Below are 17,318 nucleotides of genomic sequence, written 5' to 3'. Positions count from 1 at the left end.
AGACATAAACTTCTGTCAGACACTTGGCACTTAACAATAATTCCTGAAAATTATTAATGGATTAATTAATTTCATTTCCAAATTTTTTGTAACTGAGATTAAAATTTGTTTGCTGAAAAAGAAAAAATCTGTGCTAATATGATGTTTATGTCCTATAATATGTTCATAATATTTACATCAATTAATGCTGCATGGATTGTGTTTTTTTTATGCATTAGTTTTATGTGGTTAATGCTGTTTTGTGGATTTTTTCCCCCTCCTGTCTATATAAAACAATAAACAGCTCCTTTCTCACCTGGAGAGACTCGGTCAACTCGCCCATTAATATCACCTCATCCTCATCTTCATCACTGCCTTGATCCTGTGAGCAGTAATGAGTACTGAACGCCGAGTGTGCCTCAATAGCCTCCAACCATTTCTGTAAAACACACCTCAGTATTTAGACCGTGGTCTTTCTGGGTCTCTAATTAATAAATCTGTTCTTACTTTTCTGCATTCTTCTGGGTTGTCTTTTGGTGAGACTTTAAAATAATGGACACTGTCATCAAAGCACTTGAGTGTAAAGTAGCAGCTGTCCTTAGTCTGTTAGAATAAAGCAACATATTACGCAGTGAATATATTAAAAATAAGAATATATGAATCAAATAATACACACTTTTTTATTACTAATAATTGATCTTACACTACATTGGGCTTGGGTCAGTGTTTTGCAGCCTTTACTCTGACTGTTGGATGTAGCATCAGACCTCAAATGAGAAAAAAATATGAATTAGAATTTAAAATTATTAATAATAATATATTAAACACTGAAGTCTGGTTAAAGTGTATTTGACTGGTATATATGAGCTTTAATGAAATATACTCTCTAGCTGTTATTCATCTCATTGCTTAGTATCTAATATTGGAGACATGCTCACTTTCCTGTTTATGGTAGTCATTAGTGTCCCACTAAAACATGCACTCAAGGGCATCATTAAAATAACAGTTTCTGCCTTATAGCTGGATATATATTTAGCTCTAAACTAAGACAATGTATTTTTATTCAGCATTTGTGACTGTAAAGAGACAAACATTTAAAAGCACTCACTGTTTTGAGTACCATGACAAAACTCCATCTTGCAGAACAACCCAGCAGGAACGCCAGCCAAAAAACCTGGTGCTCTGGAGCAATAAATAACATTCACAACATTGTTTACAGAGCAACATCTGTGAATTCCTGTTCTACTGTCCACAGCCCCAGGTTCAGCATATAATGTTATAACAACTGCTCAAGTCAGTAATAAATAAAGCATTAACTTTCTACTTTTAAATAAGATTATAGTGGGAATGTATTAGATCAGTTAATATACAGACATATTAAGTGGTTAAATGGGTAAATACTCAAACACACACACACACACACACACACACACACACACACACACACACACACACACACACTATACAGTGGTGTGAAAAAGTGTTTGCTGCTTCCTGATTTTTTTTATTGTTTTGCACGTTTTTCACACGTTTCAGATCATCAAACAAATGTAAATAACTTGGGTTCTGCAGAAGGACAATAATCCAATACACACTAGCAAGTCCACCTCTGAATGGCTAAAGAAAAACAAAATGAAGACTATGGAGTGGCCTAGTCAAAGTTCTGACCTGAATCCTATTGAGATGATGTGGCATGACCTTAAAAGACCCAACCAGTTATTAGGTTTAGGGGCAAACGCTTTTTCACACAGGGCCATGTGGGTTGGGATTTTATTTCCCCTTAATAATAAAAACCTTCATTTAAAAACTGCATGTTGTGTTTGTGTTATGTTTGACTAATATTTAAATTTGTTTGATTAGAAACATTAAAGAGTGACAAACATGAAAAAAACATAAAAACATCAGGAAGGAGGCCAACACTTTTCACACACACCACTGTGTGTACAGTATATACATATATGTGGGTGTTGTATTCTTCTTATACATAATGAATCATTATATACAATGCTCTGAGAACCAAGATTTAACAAAATATTGACATTTTAAAAGACAAAGAGAAGCAACTTAGTCCAATTAGGACTTAACTCTCAATATGAAACACACAGAAATACCTTCCAAAGAGGACCTTCAAACATCTGAACGTAACGCCTCCGTCCCTGAAAAGGAAAAAGCATTGCTAGGTCTCACTGTAACAATCACAGCTGTTATGGGAAGATAATTCATGATGGAGTGTTGTGTTGAAAACATAGTAACTGTTACCACCCTGAAGCGAGACATGTTTCATTCTTCTTATAGCACAGCAAGATTTCAACATTTCCAATTTTTAGTTATTACATACAACACATATTGTCCATTTATAGATACATTTATTTATTGTTATTGTTATGGAAGTCAGTTCTTGGCTCTCTCAAATTACAGCCGCTATAAAAAAAAATTATTGCCTCACTTATAAACTGTCACCTGAAATAAATGATATATATATATAAATACAGAACTTCTCTGTCCCGAATCTTTAGCATGCAAAAGCTTTACTTCTGGCTGTTTTAAAAGACAGAGAACTGCTCCATATGGAAAACCTTTCCATACCAACAATTGTCTTTAATCTGTTTATATGGACTGTACAAGTCCATGTTGGATATAAATGCTAACAATTTAGTGTAGTGTGTCTGTGTGCACTAACTTTCATCAGACTGCCCTCCAGTATCTGCCTCATGTCTGTGTCCTTCGCAAGATCAAACACAGTCTGACCTGAAAACACACCATGGAGAAAACTTAACAATGCATTAAATCATAACTAAAATCTCTATATTTATTTCAGAATCATTTTCCCAGTAAGAGAGTTAAACCAGTTAACTCGACAATAGTCTGTAGAATAGCTCATTTGTACTTCCAGCTCTGTTTATCCTAAAATGTACTGAGTCAATATTTATTTTTAAATAAAATCTGATGAAAAAAATGATTAATTTCATAATTCAGTGATTCGTTTCCTAATTTAGCATTAAGCAAAAATAAAGCTAAAATAAAATAAAATGCTGCCTTGTCCGCATTTTCATGTAGAATTGAAAAATTTATACAAGTGCCATTTTCAGGTTTTTTTTTTTTTTTTGTGAGATGATCTCTTTCTGTACCGTTCTTGTTCTTGATGTTGGGGCTTGCTCCTTTCTGCAACAGTTTGACTGCACACTGTTTCTGGCCTCTGTATGCAGCACAGTGTAGTGGTGTGTTACCCAGCAGGTCTGTGCAGTCGATGTTTGGAGGTTTCTCCATGGCCAGCTATGTCAAAATGTTAGAGAAACAACATATAAAGCACTTCTGGACATGCTGTTATAGGTCAATAAATACATTTGGAGTGAGCATATAGACTTTTGTGGCTTAAAAACTACAAGTAAAATGTAGATGTTTTACTAACAGGAAACAAGGGCACACAAAATGTGAGAAAGCATTGTAAACTTATCAAGCGAGAATATACGATGAAGAAGGGGAAGGAGATTAACCCCTTGGGTTAAGAACAAAGAAGCCATAAACAGTTTATAGTGAAGCTGGGAACATAACCCTTTCTCTGAATTTCTAAACCTCTTTAAGCAGATGCTAAATTGGGCAAAATGTTGCTCAACATGTTTATAATGCTGGCTGTTTCACATGATCATGTTGCACATGATAAGCTGTGGTGTTAGTACCAGTTTTAACAGGGTAGTTGTGGCTCCTTCTCGAGCTGCTTCTAACACCTGCTCTTCCAACTTCCTCTCCTCAGTTCGCTCAGCCGCTGGTAAAGAAAAAAATCATCATATAAGAAAAGCCAGGATGCAAAACCATGTTGCTTACAGTGGAAAATACAATTCATACGTTTCCTGTCATGCAATAAATCTATGTGAGGAAAAATTAAAGCAGTTGTGTTAGTTATGAACAAACAAACAACCAAAAAAATACAGTTTACTCTAATAATATAAGGCTGCTTTCACATAACGCATTTTCCCCAATCACCAGCAAATGATTTACCACTTTATGTATGTATGTATGTATGTATGTATGTATGTACGTATGTATGTATGTATGTTTTACCAAGTCTCAACAACATTTCAATCAAAAACCTCACAAAAAGACCTAGCACCCTAATTAAGGTTATGTGTAGAATTCTATGAGTACGCATACCCTCCAGCATGCTCCTGATCTCCTCATCGTGTGTGATGTCTTTGGGAATCTGAGCTGAGCCATTGATGACAGAAGGACAGGCATTGTACTGAAGCAACAACTTCACCACCTCCTACACAGAGACACAGAACCAATACAAGTAAAATCCACATAAATTAATCACCCAGATCATTTTCAATCCTCAACTGTGAAGACAGGACAAACCTTTACCCAGAATGTGGTGCAGATGTAATGCACCTATACCCACAGCATGGATTGTGACAAAGTGGTTTGATGAACAGGAAAGTGAAAGAAGATCATCTAACATGATAAAATCGTGGTGTTATGGACTTTCGAGTCCAAACACTTTCCTCCACCAGTATCATACAGTGACCTGGCCATTGGTCTGCAAGAGGAATGGCTCAAAATCTTTTAGTTGTCATTTCCAAGATGAACTACTATTGCAATGGCCACAAAAAAAGACCCTACACCATACAAATAAACTAATGTGGTCCAAAACCAGGTGTTTCGGTTTTGTTGTCCAACCCCTGTATTTAGCCCTTTTGACTTGTATGGACTTTATGTATCTTATGGAGGACAATTTAAGGCTGTTAAAAACTAATAACAATATGAAACCCATAAAAAGTTTCGGTCCAAATATGATGAAAATAATGTTACATTAATTTAATGTACCTGTCGTCCTGTGAATGCTGCTTTATGAAGAGGTGTGTCTCCTACATTGTTTGTCAGATCAGCATCTGCTCCAGCCTGAACAAGGGATTCAGTGACATTTTCAGCCACTTTATTGTTTAATTATTCATCAATGAAAAAAGTTTATTTAAAGAACATTCACCTTTAGCAATTCCTCTACAACATCCTTGTGTCCAAAGTAACAGGACAGATGAAGAGGAGTCCATCCAAAATTTGACCTACTCTTGCCTGAAAGCAAGAAACAATGTTACAGTCAGCATTAAATACATAAGAAATAAAAACAACAATAGAAATTCGCCGTCCCTAGTGCCTCCGTGATCAAAATAATGCTGTGAATTTGCCCACGCAGGCACCCGTATGGTAAGTAAGTGATCTCTAGGGGGTCTCTATGGTAGATAAAATGTGATTAATTGCTCTGCAAATGCAAAAAAAACAAAAAACAAGATGAAATGCCCTCTACAGTATATATATATATATATATATATATATATATATATATATATATATATATATATATATATATATATATATATATTCCATTAGAACTCTATAAAACCAAGTCTAATGCTATAAATCATATACACATGCTATAAATGCAGACAAAGCTATAAATATGTGATGAACAAACACCATACCTTTACAGTTGATGTCAAATTTTGCTTCCTCTTTTATTTTAGACATCAAAAGCCTTTGAATTCCTGGCAGGTTCCCATTTCTGGCATCCTGAAGAAACTGCTCCTCTGGATCCAGCTCCTCCATGACTTAGGGAAAAAAATAAATAAAAATGAGCAGCCCGAGTGCTAAACCCTGAAGAACACCACAAATACTTTTTATTCAGAACTGCAGGCCATCCATGTTTTACCAAATGTGGTGTTAAACTAACTCCACTTCTAACTGGATTCTAACTCTGACTAACATATTTATTGAGCATAAAGCGCAGAGTACAAACTGAGATAATTAACATCGCAGTGTCAACTTTCCTTACAAGTCATACAATATAATACAGGATTATTATTGAGATTAAGATTTAGATTATTTAACATAATTTACACTAACCTAGATTATAAACAATATAACGTTCCCGAAAGCAAATGAAGCTCCATGAAGACAGAGATTCAATGGAAGAACTTGAGTGATTTAAGCTCTGACCTCAACCCCACTCAACAACTTTGGGATGAACTGAAACTGACTGCACATCTGATATCAGCCTGATCTCTTTTTTTCTTTGCAGTTGCTGTTATTTGATTTACAATGTAATTATATCCTGTAATGTTTCTTACAGAAACACTTTCTGAAAAAGATGACATGATGCCACACTTCCTTTTATGATGTCTTCAATTCAATTCAATTCAATTCAATTCAATTCAATTCAAGTTTATTTGTATAGCGCTTTTTACAATAGACATTGTCTCAAAGCAGCTTTACAGAACATAAACATAGAGCAGAAGGTAGACATAATTAATGATAAAGGAAATAACGAATAATAAAAGAAATCAGAATTTACAGAATAAAAATTCTAGGTTGAGTATCAGCTGATCCTGATCTCCACATGATAACCATAATCCATGGAAACCATGGTTCTCTTGAAAAATAACTAAGATCATTATTACTATTATTATTATCATTATTACTATTATTATTATTATTATTATTATTATTATTATATGAAGCATTTCACAGTTGTATGTATGTGTGCGCGTGTCTGTGTGTTTATTTCCTCATACATTTCCTTTACAGATAGTGATGATACACTCACAAAAAATGTGGAGAAACCACAGTCTTGTGACTTCCTCACCCTGACCAGGAAATAAAAAAAGCTGCCATGAGGCAGTCAGCACATGACGCATGTTTGCTTTACATGCGTTTTCACAACAATGAGTTATTTTATTAAGAATTAGCTTTGTACTGAGACATAACTTTGCATGTAATTATTATTCATTGCAAATAGCAGTGGAATCAGCATTCACATTTGGGTTACACAAATAAAACAAACACTCAGTACAGAGCATCATGGTGTGATATATTATTATTACAACTATTAATAACATTATGTCCTAAAGTGTTTTACACTGCTGATACATTTACAATGTGTAATGTATTTATGACCATCATACCTTCTTTTTCTGAACCTCCCTGTATCACATCTGACTATTACACAAATTAAAAAAAGAAAAAAAAAAAAAAAGAAAGAAAAAAACATTTGCAATGAATTTCATAAATTCTCCAAGCAGGCTTTTTTTTTTTTTTAATTTGAGAGATGATGGTGAAGGACAATATATCTGTTTGTACCTGAATCTCACCTTTGCATAATGACTATTTATTAAAAAAAGAGAGACTATTTATAGAAAAGAAATAAAGAAGATTTTTAAATAAAGAATATATAAAGAAACAAGTTAACATTTACGATATAGCAGCTACAAACAAACTCTTATTCACTCTCTTGAAGTTAATAAACTAAAAATTTGCAGCATATGTTACTGAGACACCGCAAATTGCATAATTCTGTATCTTTATAATGAATGAATGAATGAATGAATGAGCATTAATGACTATTACTCACAAAGCATTTTAAACCTCAACAGATCTTTTGAGAGCTTATAAATCTCAACAGACCCATCTCTGATGTGGACATGGCTCAGTTTCTAATATGCTGTCATGTGTGAAAATTCACAGAGATCAGCAATTTCTGAAATACTCAAATCTGTCATCTCTCAGCAACAACTATACCATGATCAATGTCACAGTGATCACAGTTTCTCTACAAGCAAATTTTTGATGTGAGAATTAACTGTATCTCAGGATGATTTACGCATTGTGCTGCTAAAGAAAAATAAGATAAAGAAAAATAATTAAATCCAAAGTTCTACTTGTCTTCTGTGAATGTGGGTTATTTAATAACAAGCAGATTTCCATTAGAAGTAAAAGTGTTCTGGAGAATTAAAATATCACTTTCATGCTTTGATCCAAATATCTACTAGATCTTTATTTATTAGAACTAAAAACACACAAAAAAATTAAGTAAAATAATTTAATTATTTTTTACATTTAATTTCCTCTTAATTTATACAATTTCTACTGCAAGCAATAAAGCATAGGGAATAAACCCTTGATACTGTTCTATATACAATAATATAAGTAAAAATATTCATCCTTAATATCTATTAAATGTGATCAACTTATATTAAGAAAAAAATACGGTTAGGGTTAGAAAAAAAAATAGATTAGAAAAAAATTCTGTTTTGAAAATTTCTGCTAGAGACTTTTATTGTGATATCTATTTATTTATTTATTTATCTATTTATTTGTTTATTTATTTTTACTTTGATATTATTGCTAGGGATGAATCCCACTAAACATTTATTATATATACTTGAACTTTACTTACCAGATTCTGTGGTTTAACACATGGTTTTGTTTCTGACCCAAGTAATGTATAATGCAAAAAATAATAAAAAAATAAAATAAGAAAACCTAGTAAAATAAGTTTCTATATTTCCACACACAGATAAGCTACTCATAGATAAGAACTCCGTTTTACATCCCTTTTTTATAGTCACTGCATTTCTAATGAACAATTTCCCCCAACAGCCTGCAAACAGAATCAAAACACAGAATTCACAAGCACTCTTACTGCTGACCACGGGATAAATACCAAATCACGTTATACTGTATACAAAGTGTGCTAGATAGGGTGCATACAATATTATCTTCTTCCCTAGTTAGTGCATATAAATAGAAAGTAAAAGTGTCATTTTGTACGCGGCTTGTCAGAAACTTAATAAGCACTTCCGAGTATTAAAAAAAAAAAAAAGAAATTCTAGTCAAAATAAAAGTAAGACTTAATGAAATGTCACAAGTTCATTTTATCCCTCTTTTATAAAACGAAGAAAAACACAAAACACAAAAACAAAATAATAATAAATAAAATATAAAATAATAATGATGATGATGATGATGATAATGATAATAATAATATTATTAAGAAGAAGAAGAAGAATTTAAAACAAAAAATAATAATAAAAAAAATGTCAAAATAAACTTATTTTACGTGTTATTTTTAAGATCTAATCAACAGACTCATAAGCCCCAAATTAAGCTTTATAATTAAAATAATTGTAGAAACACTACAAAAAAAATCATTAATTAACTGATATCTCAATGTTTTCCAATCAGTTTCTCGTTAAAAGCTAAGCTTATTTTTATTTCGTAATATTTTATAATCATGTATTTGTTTTCATGTTTTAGTTTATTTTGACAATGTTCGTCTGCCTGTACTGAAGCGGTTCAGCCCAATTCACCCGATACAAAACATTTAATCCACTATGTAGTGTGTAAACTCTTTCTAGGGCGCTTCAATATGGTGTTGAGCTGCATTTGGGATTGGGCCAAAATGGCGGCTGCCACTTCAGACGGAGTTTCAGCTCCTTTACCTGGAAGATGCGGTTTTTACGTGGTGAAAAAGAAACGTTATTGCAAAATGGTAGTTGGAAAAGGGAAAACGTTTTGCGGTGAACACGGAAATGCGGTGTGTTTATTCAACACTTACCTTGTAACGTGTTTTCTGTCCAAATTTCCATGTTTCTGGTTAGCATGTAAGCTAAATGCGCGTGATACCTGACACAATCTTGTCACGTGCGACTTGTTTGTTTGTTTTTATTATTATTTAGGATTCAGAGAGCGAGAGAAAACGGATCCCCTGCCCTCTGGACCCAAAGCAGTAAGTTAAGTTAAAGCACTTGTTAGGAAAACAAAAAGCTGATGTTGTCACCCTGCACACATTCCTCACTAATCTACAGCTCAATAAAGGTTACAATCAGTGCTGAGATTTTGTAAAACTGATATATATTTCTACTGACAGCACTGTGTTTGAGGACAGTTTGGCAAAACACCTAAAAAAGTGTAATTCGAAGGAAAAGCCCAAACCTGTGAGTATTTTATTTTATTTTATTTTGATATATATTGATACCTACATACACTGAATGTGTTGCTTTTATGTGAATGTGCTTTTATGCTGAATGTGTTAACTTTTTAATTCCGTTCATTGATATGGTTCTCTATTAGTTCTACTGTGATTAATAAAAATCCGTCATTACCCACGATACTGTTTGCCCTGCTGCTGATAGGCCAGTGGGACTAAACCTCCACCCCATGTGGCAAGAGAGAGATGCAGCAGCGCTTTATTCTTTTAGTCTGTCCAGCTCTCTAACCTACTTATCTTTACAATTTGCTTCAACAGATTTTGCATTAGAAGTTTCAGCTTTCACGCTCCTGTATAACTGTTAAAGACAACACACTTGTCATCACTTGGAAATTAATTGTCTGCATTGTATTTTGTGACCTTAAGGGTAGTTCGCGCACCATGTCTCCACTACTAATCTGGATAACTCACAAATTAGTGGAAAATGGTGAGAGGAAGTTGTTGCTCTTTTGTTTTCAGGAGCTGACAGCAAAACGTGTCCCTTAAATTTGTGATCAGTGAAATGTAACCACACTAGCTATGACATCAGCACACAACCGCTCACTTCTCACTGGAATAATGAAATGATGGCACCAACCAACAGATCATCACCAGACTCATTGAACAAATGTTTTAATACAAACATACTTAATGTGTTTCGAGATTCAGATTTACCTTCATTTCAGAGTAATCAGAATCAAAATCAGAATCAGGTTTATTGGCCATGTGTGATGACACACACAAGGAATTTGGTTCCAGCTGTTTGTGACTTTCAAAAGTACAGACATAAATAACACTACTATACAAGACAAGACAAAAAAAGACAATGTGAGACAATTTAGACAGTATGAGTATTAAATATGAATACAGGATATATGACAGATCAGTAATGTACATAACGTGAAACTGCATGGTAGTGCAAATAACAGTATTGTGCAAAATTATGCTTTTGTACAAAATACAGCAGCAGTAGTGTGTGTAATATATACAGATCATGTGAATACTGACGGTTCTGTATTCTGTATGGTCATCTTGTCTGATTTGCTTTTAAGGTCTATTATGTGAAAGACATCAATGCTGGGTCTGTAACCGAAGAGGAAATTGCCATAGATGAGGTAAAAAACAGTTTGTACTCATTTATTAGCAAAAATCAGATGGTAGTATGAGACATACTTATGTTGTGCCTCGTGTTTTGAATTATTTTCTTGATGAATAGATTTAGAATAAGTTATTGTAATAAAAACAAGTTTAGAATTATATAATAGTTACACATTTTTTAATCACCCCTAAACTATGCAGCGGTACACAAACTTTTGCATTCAATTGTGTGAGATTTAAAATGTATTTTATTCCTTCTAAAATGCTTGTATTTGTTTAAGGTGTCCATTGCTGAGCGATCTAAAGAGGAGCTTTATCATCTTATACAGAAATTGAAGACTGCAGTGAAAGGTATGTGTAAGTTTAGAAAGCCTGTTTAAAAAAAAAAAGCTCAATTAGGACCCCCCCCCCCCCCGATTACACCTACAGTGGGTGTAAAGATGTGTATTTACATTTGATATTTCACTGGTGTGAGGAATAGAGTTAAAAGCAGGGCATTGTGAAGCTTTCTTTCACCCTTTACTGCTTTAGCATCCCATTTCTTCTCTTTCTCAGGATTAAACACGGAGCCTGACACTAGCCTTCTCTCTCATCCGGCTTTAAACGAAGCTCTTAATGATCCCAAGAATGGGAACTTTGCTTTTAAACACCTTAAGCAGCAGGTAATTTTCAACAAAAACTTTGCTAAAAAATATGTAAATCTGAAATGTACACGAACGCGTGTTGTGTGTTTAACAGGCCTCGATCTTGGGGAATATGGAGGCCCTGGAGCTGCTTGGGCCAGAGAGGTGTTATGTGGAGTTTGGTGCTGGAAAAGGTAAACTTTCCCACTGGATTCATGTTGCCCTTCAGGAAGCAGAAAATGTCCACTTCCTGTTAGTGGAGAGATCCAGTACTCGCTTTAAGGTATGCATTTTCATAATAAAAAAGTCCAGTCTCAGAGGTTACATCTCCTTCACTACAACACAATTACAGAAACCACACCTTCTCTAGTAAACCTGCTCAGAAGCTACATGTTTACTAAAAAACAGTCACTGAGATTTTGTTTTCTTCTCTGAAACCCAGTGTACACTTTTGTACACTGTTGTACAAAAATAATACAGCACATTGTGGGGTTATGTTATAGGAAGATAATCAGCTTTGTAGTGGTAACAGTATCTGTTATATCACATCAACCTGTTGTTCAGGACTTTCCTAAAATAGCACAAAATGTGGAGTTAAAAGAATTTCACACCATGTAAAAAATCACTTGTATTGCTGTTTTTACTTTTAGGTTGCCATTTTTTGTCTGTTCTACTTTCCTAAAATGCATTTTTCTCATTTGTTAAGGTAGATGGCAAACACAAAAGCACAGACTCAACCTTCGACAGGCTGCAGGTTGACATTCAGCACCTTGACTTAAGTGAGTGAGTGATTTTCACCTAAAATAGGAAATTGAGATATACAGTAAACATGGTGTGATCTTTTCGCTTGCTTCGATGTTCTATAGGCAGAGTTCCGTTTTTACAAGAAAAGCAACTTCCTGTAATTGCAGTGGGCAAACACCTATGTGGCGCAGCAACAGGTGGGTTCATTCTGCTAACTTTTTCTATTATGTGTACCTGCTGTCTGTTTTCTTATAGAGTATAACCAGGCGTTTTTGGCTTTACAGATTTGGCTCTGCGGTGTTTATTTGAGCGCAGTACAAAAGACAAAGACATTGAACCTCCCACTAAACGTATAAAACTTCAGGAAGGAGGTGAGGACGTGATGCAGGGTTCTGAAGGCAGTGAGGAGGTTGTAGTATCGGGGCTCACTATTGCACTCTGCTGCCATCATCGCTGTGAATGGAGGCATTATGTTGGAAAGGACTTTTTCAGAGAACGAGGTCTTGGAGCCACAGAGTTTTCTGCTTTCCAGCGCATGTCCAGCTGGGCTACATGTGGCATGAGCAGAGTCAAATCCTCCTTAAATCCTGAGAAATCCTCACAAGAGATCAAGGATGAAGAAGAAGAAGGAGAAGAGGTTGAACATGAAGGGAGTTCTGAAAGCTTTCCTGATCATCTCAACAAGTAAGGGTTTAGAGATTAGTTAAAGAGATAAAGCTGTGAGAAAGAGAGGGACAGACATGTGGAGATTTGAAGATGGAGAGAGCGAGAAGGAGAGAGAAAAATGCACAGGGGGAGACAGGAAGATGGCAAGACCGAGAGACACAGAGTGTAAGAAGGACAGGGATAGTAAAAACTGGGAAGAAAAAATGGAAGAAACAAGTAGAAGAGGTAGGAGAGAGGAAGACTGAAAGATAGAGAGCGAGACGCACACAAAGAGCAGAGGCTGATCATGAGATTGTCAGAGAAATCAACACATATTTTTGGGCCAAAAGCTCTAGAGGGTTTAATTCCTTTTCTCGTAATTAATCTTGTAATGTTTTATGTAGGCTGGTCCAGCACCTTTGTGCCGTTAAAAATGGGAAACATTTTAAAACATTTTATACAACTGACGATAGGTTTGAGGATGGTCTCTGATGAATTTACACAGCACTTATTAGTTGATGAAAGCCCTGGGTTCATTGTGTTCTTAGTATAAACCATGTGTGTTCTCTCTGTTGCCTGTAGTGCCATTTCAGCAGAGGAGCGTGAACGTATCGGACGCCTGTGCAAGATGCTGATCGACCACGGCAGGCTGCATTACCTCCAGCAGCGAGGCTTCAAACCCAGCCTCAGGTTTTACACCAGTTTGGACGTGTCTTTAGAGAATGTGCTTCTGACTGCACTTCCCAGCTAAACACACAAACTGCTCAGACAGAGACACACAACAAAATATAGTAAAGGGCTCTCTTTTAGTTTTCTCTTTTTGGTTCCTTGATCTTTTGGACACAGTGGCAGCAACAGATAGCAAAACAGTCCTCAGTCCTTAACTAAAGAAACGTGACATATCTTTACATGACGTGCAGGACAGATTGGACAGGACAGGACAGATTTGTCAGGACAGGAGGCAACAGGACCAGAAGAAGCCAGCATGCAGGACTGCATCATGCCACTTCCTCTATCAAACCCTCCAGCTTCACATTTAGCACTGATGTATAAGTCTGGGATCCTGAAACATAAAATGCAGGATTTTCTTTGACTTATTTTATTAAAAAAAAAAAAACCCACTATACTAGCATTTGTGAGCACAGTGTATATTGAGTATGGTGTAACCTCTTCTGCGGGCTTCATGGATGTAATGGTGCATGAATTCTTTGCCGAACATCTCTCGGTCATTCTCCTCCTCTGCTACCTCCTCTTTTACGTCAGGTAGAGTCACGTCATACGTCAGAGGGTTGTCTCTGAAATTTACAAACCTGCCAGAAACAATATATTATTTTCCAGATTCCAAATCAAGTCAAGAAATCAATCAGTAAAACAAGACAATCTCTCAAGAAAAAAAAAGCAAGTGAAAGTAACTACGAAATAAAGCAGAAATAAATGTTCGGCTTTTAAAAAAAGCTTTGTTTCCAGATGTTCATCATCAATTATCAATGCAATGAGTATACCTTACAAGTTAGCACCTCAGCAGTTGTATATTTACAATTGACTTTTTCTGTTTTCTACCATCATTAAATAACTTTGTGTACCTAAGGTTTGTCATGCCCTCCATCAGTGAAGGAATGTCTCTCAGCTTGTTCTTGCTGAGCACCAGCGTGTCCAGATTGTGCATACGGCTGATGTTGTCCGGCAGATACTCCAGATAATTTCTCTGGAGCCACAGTGTGTGCAACTTCTCCATTCTGATTCAAACAGTAAATAGAATTATTATTTTGTAATTCAATTCAGCAATGGTAAGAATACTAGCCAGATCAAGTCAAGACTGTGTTGTTTAGAGACCTCAGTTCTCTGATGATGGGTTAATTGATTGATAGTGTGTATACCTGTGGATGTTATCTGGTAGGCTCTCCAAACTGTTCCCACCCATGTCCAACCACTCGAGAGCAGGAAGATTCACTACACACTCAGGGATTGTGCTGAATTGATTCATTGAGAGGTCCAAGTGGTGGAGTTTCTTCAGATTGCTGAGCTGAGGAATTTACACAATTAACAGAATTGTGAAGATGTCCATGTTCAAGAAAACAAAACAGTCCAAGAGGACCTGAGTGAGGCCACATTTCAAGACAATTCTAAGTACTGTAATATGAAATTGTAAACGTTCTAAAGATTTGGTTAAACAAGGAGAGAAAATAAGTGCATGATGTAACGCATAAAATGCTTTAAACCAGTTATTTATATATAGTTAGTTATAGAATTCTCATGATTTATTCCAGCTCTGGGTTGTCTGTGTGTGTTTTTTATTATTTTTTGTTTGTTAGATCGTTTGTGATTTCTATGCCTAATACCATCGTAAGAGAATGTGTTCCTGCTATAACGGCACCTCACTGTATATCACCTAGATTATAGATGATGAAACTAAGGCCAGCTTCATGCTGTATGATTTTTGTCCCAATTTTGTTGTTGCAGACACAAGTATATAATTCTCTAGACGTGTGTTGAGTAAGTCTCATTAACAGAATACAAAACCGTGACCGCTCATACTTTAGACCTTTTGGGACCAAAGACAATCAACGATGTTTTCTGTTAGTAAGCTATTTTAGTTTTTCTTACAATTGTAAGCTGCATCAATGCTTGTATAAAAGATCTACTACCTGTTGTGGAAGCTCATCCAGATCCCGGTTCATTGCCAGTTCTAGTCGCTCCAAACATTCACAGCTGCATAACTCCTCGGGTATACAGTTCAGTCTGTTGTAACTCACAAGCAGCTCTCGTAACCGTGTTAACTTACCTGGTGAGAAGATCATTACGCATGTTATGGAAGCATTTAAAGACACAATGCTATCCTATCCTAGAATTGCTCAATGTTAGCTTAAAGGAAAAGTAACAAAACAATCAGAGCAGGTTACTCCAGAACCAGTAGCCTGTACTGACCAATTTCTTTAGGAATTTCTGCGATTGCGTTGCGGGACAGGTCGAGAACGATAAGGCTCTGAAAGCTAGAGATGAAGCGTGGGATCTTCTGAAGCCCTGTTCGGTGAAGCTGCCATTCCTGAATCTGAGAGAGCTGGACCAGCGCTGCAGGAAGAGTCTGCAAATTCACATCTGTGAAAAACTTTTACTGCAGTAAAAGAGAACAAATGAAATTCAGAGGTTCTGGAGGTACCTTCCACTCTTCATTTTCAATGCGTAGAATGATCCTCCCATCCTCAGTCACAGTTTTTTCCTTTAATTTGGCCAAGGTGATCCGATCCTCCCATGTCCCTGTCAACCTGAGTAACGGAAAGTAAAAAACACAAACATCTCTTTGGATTTCTTTGAATTTTTTAAATATTTTTTATGTTTCCAAATCCATCGTTGTGTTGTAATTTGAAAGACACTTTTATCCAAACTCAGCACAAATTTTATAAGACTGTCTCACTGGTGCTAGGTTTCCATGTAACCATCATACAAACTTCACTTACTGCAAAGGCACCACTGATTTATATTGATTCTGAAATTATACAAGGCATCAGTAGCAACCATGCAGTGATTTTTTTTTTGTCATCAGATACCAATAGTTGCCAAAAGTCCAAATTCTTTATCACCATCATATTCTAATACAGGAGAGTAAAATTGACAACATTTTACAAGATGTTATGAGTAACTTTTGAGTTATCTGAGTTACTCTTAAAGCATTGGCTACAAGAACTGTTGTACTACAATAAAGCAGTATTTTTCACATTCATAACCAGTGTTTTCTAAAAAATAAAGTACAGATTATTAACAGATTATTTAATAATCATACTAGAAACCCGCTACCAAAATTCTTGCCCCAGAGATGATTTTCATTCACCTTCCGACAGCCACTCTCTCCCTCTGCTCTTTATCTTTCTTCAGCTCCTCCTTGTTCTTCTTTATCCTGGTTTCCCATAAAGCTTTGATCGAGTTCACCGCCCCAAAACACACAGTCACGCCTGTCATGATGACCCTCCGCACGCTCGGCCTCTCTTTTAACCTGTATGTCCCAGTGACTTTGGTGGAGGAAAAAACACTGTGCTTCGGGTCAACAAATGAAAAAGGACAAAAAATAAAATATAGGACAGGAATTTATAACCAATTCTAAACAAATGTATTCTATTCACTGAAAAAGAAATACTGAGCTACAACTACTATATAACTCTCCGTAAGTGGAATATCACAATATATTTAGAAACCCATGAAAATAGACTGCACTTACCGCTCTCATCCATTCAAATGGTTACCTTCTACTGTGACCCTTGACATATTTTTAAATTTCTTCTCACTTGTGTATTTAGATGCTCACCAATTCCAATATGTGCACAACGTTGAAAGAATTCCCATTTGCTTAAAGACTCATTATCCTTATTATATTTGTCACTGGCTTTCCGTCATGAAGTGTATGTCTGGGAAAGATCTAATATTAGACATGGAGCTGAGAA

General features: G+C 35.6%; 3 protein-coding genes across 6 annotated transcripts in view; 1 reads left to right on the top strand and 2 right to left on the bottom strand.

The window, feature by feature from the left end:
- osbpl1a (oxysterol binding protein-like 1A) overlaps positions 1-9,477 on the bottom strand; it is a 24,194-nt gene extending 14,717 nt beyond the window's left edge. Inside the window, exons 1-13 of one of the 3 annotated variants that reach the window (XM_027158862.2) lie at positions 9,365-9,477; positions 5,454-5,579; positions 4,961-5,046; positions 4,801-4,875; positions 4,129-4,240; positions 3,657-3,742; positions 3,108-3,252; positions 2,660-2,727; positions 2,091-2,135; positions 1,088-1,161; positions 683-746; positions 487-582; positions 296-418 (exon numbers count right to left, since the gene is read on the bottom strand). In XM_027158862.2, the coding sequence (XP_027014663.1) occupies positions 296-418; positions 487-582; positions 683-746; positions 1,088-1,161; positions 2,091-2,135; positions 2,660-2,727; positions 3,108-3,252; positions 3,657-3,742; positions 4,129-4,240; positions 4,801-4,875; positions 4,961-5,046; positions 5,454-5,579; positions 9,365-9,410 (1,146 nt within the window). In that variant the 5' untranslated portion in view covers positions 9,411-9,477. Of the gene's footprint in view, positions 1-295; positions 419-486; positions 583-682; positions 747-1,087; positions 1,162-2,090; positions 2,136-2,659; positions 2,728-3,107; positions 3,253-3,656; positions 3,743-4,128; positions 4,241-4,800; positions 4,876-4,960; positions 5,047-5,453; positions 5,580-8,203; positions 8,480-9,364 lie in introns of those variants that run through there. The other 2 variants (XM_027158871.2, XM_027158878.2) reach the window with 2 other exon arrangements.
- trmt13 (tRNA methyltransferase 13 homolog) lies at positions 9,183-14,339 on the top strand. Its single transcript, XM_027158885.2, has 11 exons — positions 9,183-9,343; positions 9,486-9,535; positions 9,677-9,743; positions 10,828-10,890; positions 11,155-11,224; positions 11,429-11,535; positions 11,612-11,779; positions 12,203-12,275; positions 12,363-12,437; positions 12,525-12,924; positions 13,468-14,339. The coding sequence occupies exons 1-11, from the start codon at positions 9,209-9,211 to the stop codon at positions 13,634-13,636; spliced, it is 1,377 nt and encodes a 458-aa protein (XP_027014686.2). The 5' UTR covers positions 9,183-9,208; the 3' UTR covers positions 13,637-14,339.
- Positions 11,289-17,318, bottom strand: lrrc39 (leucine rich repeat containing 39). 2 transcript variants are annotated; one of them, XM_027158894.2, is made up of 9 exons: positions 17,096-17,318; positions 16,712-16,914; positions 16,043-16,148; positions 15,811-15,967; positions 15,531-15,667; positions 14,763-14,908; positions 14,469-14,621; positions 14,053-14,195; positions 11,289-13,948 (listed from the first exon to the last, which is right to left on the bottom strand). In XM_027158894.2, exons 1-9 carry the CDS (start codon positions 17,102-17,104, stop codon positions 13,884-13,886), a joined length of 1,119 nt encoding a protein of 372 aa, XP_027014695.2. In that variant the 5' UTR covers positions 17,105-17,318; the 3' UTR covers positions 11,289-13,883. The 2 variants fall into 2 exon arrangements, with proteins under 2 accessions (XP_027014695.2, XP_047662893.1); XM_047806937.1 differs by having other exon boundaries at positions 16,712-16,909.

This window comes from Tachysurus fulvidraco, chromosome 2 (genome assembly GCF_022655615.1).
Source record: "Tachysurus fulvidraco isolate hzauxx_2018 chromosome 2, HZAU_PFXX_2.0, whole genome shotgun sequence".
NCBI classification, from domain to species: Eukaryota; Metazoa; Chordata; class Actinopteri; order Siluriformes; family Bagridae; genus Tachysurus; species Tachysurus fulvidraco.
The sequence above is the reverse complement of the archived record's forward strand: the minus strand, read 5'-3'. Positions and strand labels throughout refer to the sequence as shown.